Consider the following 7,609-nt stretch of genomic DNA (forward strand, 5'->3'; position numbering starts at 1 on the left):
CTACTTGACGCGAATCCCGGTTAATCAGTTTTTGGATTTGGTACCAGGTTCTGGCAATGTAAGAAACTGGCGATGCTATCACTGTATTATGACTATCTGTGACATATATGAGCCCAGAGCCGATTAAGATGTTCCGTTGTGGGTGGGACGGTCAATCTCTTAAGCAGCTCTTGAAGCGCATGACGACCCAATTGTATCTACAAAAATTTCGTTCCATTTCGTGAGGAAAATGGACTGATATAGATTCGCCGAAGATCCGCAGATCCGGATGGGATTTGTTACCGAAACCGTGTCGTGTTAAAAACTGACATCCGGCCAGAGCAAAGTAATGATCCTATACAATTCCAAACTAATAATTCTAATAAAAAAAAGCTTAGTAATGAGCAATAGCTTCATACTGTAAAGCATGTAAAACGAGACAAAATATTGTTTTTTGTTGTGTGTCACGTTAGATGGTGGGTACTATGTACATCCGGCCATAGTATATACATGTAACATGTAGTAAGTAATGGTCCTAAACAATTCCAACCTAATAATCCTAGAAAAAAAAACACACACTTTAGATAATAATAAATGATGAAGAATTATGAACAGCTGAAAGAAAAAAAAATCCTGTCTGACTTCAATCCAAACAATATTAATTTCATATGTGTGGCAATGAAAAACTCCCACGTGGGAAAAACGACCCGGATGGGATGGGAAGTAATGATTCTATACAATGCAAAGTTCAATAATCCTACAAAAAGTACCTAGCAAAACTAATCTAAAATAAACAAAAAAAAAAGTAATTAAATTAATAGTAAATGACAATGAGCAATCGCAATAAGAAGACGTTGCGAAACGACGTTCAGCTTTCTATATCCTGTGAGCAGAGAAAACCGTGAAGTTTAATTAGTACAAGCATATAAATAAACACATCCGCTGTGTTTGTGTTACATTCCATATAGATATGCACATGCAAACACTTACCGTTGGATCGCAATCTGCACAATGCCATGAATAACCTCGTCGTTTCGGTGTCTTTTTTAGCGGTGGTTCCAAGCATCCGAAGTGATAATTTTTTTGGCATTCATCGCACCTAAATTAGCAAATACAGAAAAATTGGGAATGTTATAAAAATGCTAAATCTCTCGGATATAAGTGTATGCCTATACGATTACTGATACATACTGTACTATGTTAGCTGAGGTACCCGCACCCTGGCAAACGTCACAGATGCATTCATCGTTTGCGCTACTTCCTACCGAAGAGCCGATGCTGGTGGTGCTGGACGCATTCAAACGGCTGCCAACATCCCGCTTGATACGAGCCCGTCCCTGAGTGGTTTGATCGGTTCCGTTAAATTGGGCCGGTTGCGGTACAGGCAACATTTGGTTCATCTGTACCATTAGCTGGTTCTAGCAAGAAAAAATATAACATTAACATAATTATTTATTATTCGAAATTTAAAATTAACAACACACTAATCTTACCGCCTGCGACGAACTATCCGCAGCACCAGATATGAGCTGTGGTAAAGCCGATGATGATTCTTCCGTTTGTTCGGTGCGGACGTAAAATATTTGTGTCGTGTGCCTGTTCGAACCGTCCAGTACGGATTTTATCTACAAAATTACAAGGCAGCGTGCTACAATTTCCTGTTCTCATACGGTAAATATTGTTATGTACCATACCTTTATTTTGATGCGTGGCCGGCTGTCACCGTACTCCGGCACCGGGTAATCAAGATCTGTATGGTCGACTGTTTCGTAGGCATGGTTCTTTCGTTTTCGTTTGCGCTTGTGGTCCTTGGAAATAATGCGCTCCATGTTCGGTGATCGGTTACGATGCTTTTCCTTCCTACGTTTGCTGTGCTTGTGATGCGTCGTCGAGAATGATCCAGATTCCATCGTCATGGTTGATAATGATTCCGTTCCTAGTCCGGTTGCTGCTACTGCTTCCGATGAACCTACCATAGGCAGTACGGCATTCGCGATCGTTAAGCTACCTTCGACAGGTTCCGTTTTGTGCTGCGGTCCCTGTGTGGTTGTAGATTCTACCTGTTCCAAGGTGGCAACGTGCTGTCGCTGCTCATCGGACGTGTCCAGCTCGGAAAGGGTAGAATCGAGCAAGGAATACTTGCTGCTTTGTTCGTCGCTCTGCTCCTCTTTAGCACTGGATAATTTGAGATCGTTTTTCTTGAAATCGTTCGTTAAAGCGACCAGTAACCGTGCCGGAACAGCAGCACTCGGTATCGCTGTGTCCATCGATTTCTTCTTCCGACCACGCTTTCCGGGTGTTTTTACAAGCGTTTCCACCTCGTTTGTACTTTCCACTGCCGCCAGTTGTCGGTTCGGTTCCTGCTTTATATCTGCTAGACCGGCACCAACCTCCATCGTGGCAACACTTTTGATCGTTTTTCGGGCACTGCTTCCAGCTCCCTCTGTCTGTGATGCCGGAAGTTGTTCGGAGTAGGAATAATCGTACGGCACAATCGTACCATCCTTTGAATACCGGGTGCGTGATTTCCGTGGCATCTTCGGTATGATGATGCTTTCCGGATTGGAATCGTCCGATTTGTCACATTCGGAGCACTGCCATCCGTACAGTTTGGACTTTTTCGGGTGCCGTGTTAGCGGTGGATTCAGGCAGCCAAGATGGTAGTGCAGGTGGCAGGTATCGCACTTTGCCAGCAAATGCTGATCGTTGCAACGCTTGCAGATGCCACACTCATTCAACAGCTCCTCGCTGTTCTGTTTGCACTGTGTGCTGAGGATGCGCCCGGTATCGTCCCTTTTGCCCGGTACCATGAGATTCTGCAGCGGAAAGCCGACACCCATCTTCAATGCTGCCGCCGTTGGTACCGACATCGTACGGGCGGGCGGTGTCACGCTTAACGACGTGTTGATCACCACGTTCTGATGCGTCTTGACGTACGGAGGCGCACCAGCGACCGGCGGTTTTCCGACTTGATCCACCGGTACGAGCGGTTTGTTCGGGCACAACGCATTAAGATGCTCGTAAATCTTCGCTATGCTCTCTTTGTACAGTTCGTTCGTTTTCAGCGCTTCTTGGTTCTTTGTCACGCTTCGATCGTACTTGATGCGCAGCTGTTGCTGCTTCCCGAGCAGGTGCTTGTTCATGACAATTTGCTCCTGGAGGTTTTTCTTCATATCGACCAGCCGAATCGCACGGTCCAGATAGTAGCCGATGAATTCGACGCTAAATGCTGGCGGAATGTGCCACTTCTTGCGCACATCACTCAGCGAAGCGATTTGTGCCTCCTGGAATTCGATCGCAGCCATATCCAGCCCCATCAGTTCGGCTTTGTACAGCATTTTCTTGCACGCTGTCGCACTGGTAATAAGCAACCGTGGCATTTTTTGTGTTGGTACCCAGGGCGGATTTTTGGTCTCCTTATTCGTCACGTACCGCCTACGGTGCTTGGTAAGCTTCCGTTCGATACGCAGCTGCTCCGGAGTTGGTTTCTGTTTCTTTCTTGACTCTTCTTCCATTTGCCGATGCACTGCCTTCATCTTGATCGCGTTGTAATTGCGCTTCCGGTGTTTGATGAGCGATTTATCTGAGTGTATCTTACAGTGTGCATAGAATGGATCGGCTTGATCCGCTTCTTCCGAGTGTGCTTCGGACAGCAAACCGTAGTATTGCGCACAGGTAACGTGGAAGTACGTCTTACACATGCCCGCGTCACAACCGATGCAAACACCAGTACGCGCTAGCCTAGCATCCTCGCAAAGACTGCACGTCTTGGCGCCCCATTTGTTATATGGCATCTCGAACAGTGTCACTGAGGAAAGCTGATCCACCTCACCGAACGCAACACCCGGCACGTACAGAGCACACACCAGATGTACCCATTTGCCAACATCCGTCTCCTTGAAGATGCCACCCCTGTTAGGGCAGAGCTCACAGTCCGGGTTTTCCACACCCGCCTTGCACGCGTCGCAGAACCACGGTTCGGTGGAACAGGACGAGATGGTACTGCTAATACTGGTACATTCGCTTACCCCGTAGCAACCTTCATGCACCGTCACGCCGCAACCATCACACTCGACGATCTCATTCTGATCATCACTTCGATCTCCTAGACATGCACAGCAGATCGATTTCATGAGCAGCTTCTGAATCGCAGCATCCTTTTCACTCATTACCTTCGGCACCGCGATCGGAACAATTTTTCCCTTAACCTCGCCGCTTCCACTCTCGATGGCATTTTCTTCCTCCTCCTCGTCGTTCCCGGATTCGTTTCCGTCGCGTTCCGCGGGTTTACGATTTGCGCCATTCTGTGAGTTGATGCGTTGCAGCGGTTGATTGGTATGATCCTGATCGTCCTCATCACCATCCTCATCATCGTCGTCGTCGTCATCATCATCTTCATCGTCGTCGTCATCATCATCTTCGTCGACGTCGTCGTCGTCTCCATCGTCGTTGTCGTCCTTCGATCCTAGTGAACAATCATCACTCTCGTCATCATGATCCTCGATGCGGAAATCGGAATCCGATGACGATTCGCCTAAATCAAAGTCTAGCAAAGTTTGAGTAGTGAGACCGCTGGCCCGTCTGCGCTTTATGCTGTTCCTCATGATGTTATCTGACAAAAGGGTTCATAAAGAAAACACACCAAAGTGAGAATGAGGGTTTTATGTGCCCGGTGGCATAAGAAAAAGAGATACACAAGTAAAAAGTGAGTAAAACTTTAAAAGCAACACAAACCGGAACAGTGCACAGGGGACGGACGCCGATTCCGAATGAGTGCTCTTTACACTACGCACACCATCGCAGTTGCGCATACGGGCAAATGATGAGGCGTGGGTTTATAGTGTTTAGTTTAATGATCTATAAACTCATTCCCGTGCGAACACTCTCTATTTGTATGATATTAATAGCAATAAAATGTTTTTTTGAACAATGGCCAGAACCAAATTCAAACAAATTATTAATTCAACCACGAAAACCACCGTGTTCACAGTTTTACTATGCTTTCATTCCATCCATTCCGACAAAGTGGTATACAATCTTCAGGAAGACGTTGATCATCCAAACAGTGCTAATCAACACGTACCGCTTTGACGTATTGCAGCAATGTATACACATGACAAATGTCATTCTATCGTCCGTTTTCTTGCCTGCATGGTTCCCATATGCAAACACACGATCAAAGGAAGCAGCATTTAGCGTGTTCGCAATAATCGCAATATTTTCGTCCAATCATCCGTTGTTACGTCGGTATATAGTTATTATCTCAATATCTTATATTCGTGTTGCATACCTATTTTCTTACGGCTTTGAATTCTCTTTCCTTTCATCCCCATTGTTTGTTTGTGCGTAATCCGCATACACCAGGTAATAGCTCCGGCGGTATGTCTAGTGCCAGTGCCCGTTCACTAAAAATCTTCGTCGGCAATATCGCTTGGACCGTGGGGCACCGGGAGTTGCGTAATTATTTCAGCCAGTTCGGCAAGGTGTCGTGGGCCCAGGTGGTATTCGATCGGAAGTCAGGGTTATCGAAAGGGTACGGTTTCGTGGCATTTCAGAAAAAGACCGCACTGGACAACTTAGAACGGAACCAGAAGCACGTGTTGGACAACACGCCCATCTTTTTCCAGCAGACGGATTAGTTTGCTGCAGGTGTCCGTAGTGTTAGCCAATTAGGGCATCCGTAGTTATAGTAGGTTTTTAGGATATGTGTTATTAGCTCCAACGGGCGACATAAAAGGCTCTTCGATATGGCAGAAGTTACTGAAGAGGTAATGGACGACCCGTTGGACCCTAGCTTCACAAAGGCTAGCAAATTTCTCGAGCACAGTACGGATCTTTTTAAGCAGGAGCAGTTGTTACAGTTCTATGGGTTGTACAAGCAGGCGACCGTTGGGCCGTGTAATATTCCAAAACCCGCCATATATAGCATGGCGGCACGGGCTAAATGGTACGCCTGGGATAAGGTAAAAGCTCTCGATCCGATTGCAGCTAAAATGGAGTACGTTCGGCTGATGGATGAGCTTGCACCGAACTGGTGCGAAAAAAGCGCCAGCGATGTGGCGTGGGTGTCAGTTTCCCGGCCGAAGCGTTTGTCGGAAAGTTTACCTGATGAGACGAACAAGTCACTGATCGATCGTATCAAGGAGGATGACTTGGATGGCGTACGCAACATGATCCTGCACGAGGACAGTACGGTTTCAGTGAACGTACTCGACCATGAAGGACTCGCCGCTATACACTGGGCTGCGGATCGTGGGAATGTAGACATTCTCGCCAGCTTGCTCACCATCGATGGAATTGATATCAATCTGCAAGGCGGTGATGGTCAAACGGCTTTGCACTACGCATCCAGCTGTGGCAACATCGAATGTCTCAAACTACTTCTTAAACACGGCGCAGACCGTAGCATTCGCGATGAAGAAGGAGAAACTTGCAGTGACGTTGCTTATAATCAAGTAATAAAAGCTTGCCTCATGTGATTAAATGCCGATTGCGTTTTTCTGAATGTTCCGTACCACAATATAAAATTCTGCTTGCCGGGAAGAATTATGGGTATCGTCTATTTTATTGTATTTAAAATCAACACTAACTTGGTTAATACATAAGAGAATTTATTTGATACATACATTTGGCGTTTTATCATGCACGCGTATTTAGGCATCAGCCTTGCGGTAAGTTACTTCCGTTTCGACCTTATATAAACCGGTATCAAACTGCTTAATCCGCAGCGTTTGAGCATTCTTCACCTCAATGCTTGCCGCATCCTCTTCCAAGTATTCGCTGACCATGTTGGGTTGCTCTTCGAAAATGTTTGATGCTGTATGGAGCATAATGTCAAAGGTGCAACGCTCTTCGAGACAGGGCAAGAAGCTAACCGTAGCAATGATTTGTCTCATCACTTCGCGTATCTCCGATTGTATCTTTGACAGTGGTTTGTCCGATACCTCTTCGTTCTCGTATTGCGGTTTAATGTTAAAATCCCACCGTTCTATTATTTCGGCTTTGTCCAACGTAATGATACAAACCGTAATCTTGGATATCAACTTCTTCATTATCAATTCTAAAAGACAATACATTAAAATATCGTAAGTAGCTCCAACAGTGTAAACAAATGGTGTTATATCTATTGCCAGTTAACGGCTTACCTTTAACTTCCCCCGTTATATGATCGATGCAAGATCTAATTTTACTGTTCTGCGAAACCATCACTGGTACGTCATTATATTTCTCGGGCAGAAAGTCGCCAGACGGATAGACTCCTCGTTGGAAGATGATCGAATGCACACTGTATTCTGTAAAAATTGTTACAAACCCCACAATATCAGCGAGGCTTGTTCATGTTGTTTACCTTCATCTTACTCACTCAAATACTCGTGTATGATCGATGCACTCCCTTCCAGCGTGATGTAATGATCTTGTACGGATGCCATTTCGCCCTTTTTTCACTTAATGCAATATTACTTCATAAATTGTAACCAAAATTTCGTAAACCAAAGCAAGTGATTTGGCCGCTAGAACTACAGTGACGCTGTTACGAAGAATGAAAATTCATATTGACAAGCACTGTCAAACGGTGGTCGACAAACGTTCAGAAATATGTCGAATGTCGACTTTTCTTGTTTTTGAATGT

The 7,609-nt window shown here is 45.4% G+C and overlaps 4 protein-coding genes across 4 annotated transcripts; 2 read left to right on the forward strand and 2 right to left on the reverse strand.

Moving 5' to 3' along the window:
• Positions 1 to 847: 847 nt before the first annotated feature.
• On the reverse strand, positions 848 to 4,598 carry LOC128714570 (PHD finger protein 14). Its single transcript, XM_053809480.1, has 5 exons — positions 1,674 to 4,598; positions 1,473 to 1,604; positions 1,171 to 1,397; positions 970 to 1,078; positions 848 to 862 (listed from the first exon to the last, which is right to left on the reverse strand). The coding sequence occupies exons 1-5, from the start codon at positions 4,581 to 4,583 to the stop codon at positions 848 to 850; spliced, it is 3,393 nt and encodes a 1,130-aa protein (XP_053665455.1). The 5' UTR covers positions 4,584 to 4,598.
• A 759-nt stretch (positions 4,599 to 5,357) lies between these two features.
• Positions 5,358 to 5,618, forward strand: LOC128713052 (SRA stem-loop-interacting RNA-binding protein, mitochondrial-like). Its single transcript, XM_053807918.1, has one exon. It carries the CDS (start codon positions 5,361 to 5,363, stop codon positions 5,616 to 5,618), a length of 258 nt encoding a protein of 85 aa, XP_053663893.1. The 5' UTR covers positions 5,358 to 5,360.
• A 108-nt stretch (positions 5,619 to 5,726) lies between these two features.
• LOC128709272 (uncharacterized) lies at positions 5,727 to 6,458 on the forward strand. Its single transcript, XM_053804263.1, has one exon. It carries the CDS (start codon positions 5,727 to 5,729, stop codon positions 6,456 to 6,458), a length of 732 nt encoding a protein of 243 aa, XP_053660238.1.
• Positions 6,459 to 6,632: 174 nt separating this feature from the next.
• LOC128714788 (mitotic spindle assembly checkpoint protein MAD2A-like) lies at positions 6,633 to 7,409 on the reverse strand. Its single transcript, XM_053809705.1, has 3 exons — positions 7,343 to 7,409; positions 7,125 to 7,271; positions 6,633 to 7,039 (listed from the first exon to the last, which is right to left on the reverse strand). The coding sequence occupies exons 1-3, from the start codon at positions 7,407 to 7,409 to the stop codon at positions 6,633 to 6,635; spliced, it is 621 nt and encodes a 206-aa protein (XP_053665680.1).
• Between the last annotated feature and the right edge of the window lie 200 nt (positions 7,410 to 7,609).

This window comes from Anopheles marshallii, chromosome X (assembly GCF_943734725.1).
Source record: "Anopheles marshallii chromosome X, idAnoMarsDA_429_01, whole genome shotgun sequence".
NCBI lineage: Eukaryota > Metazoa > Arthropoda > Insecta > Diptera > Culicidae > Anopheles > Anopheles marshallii.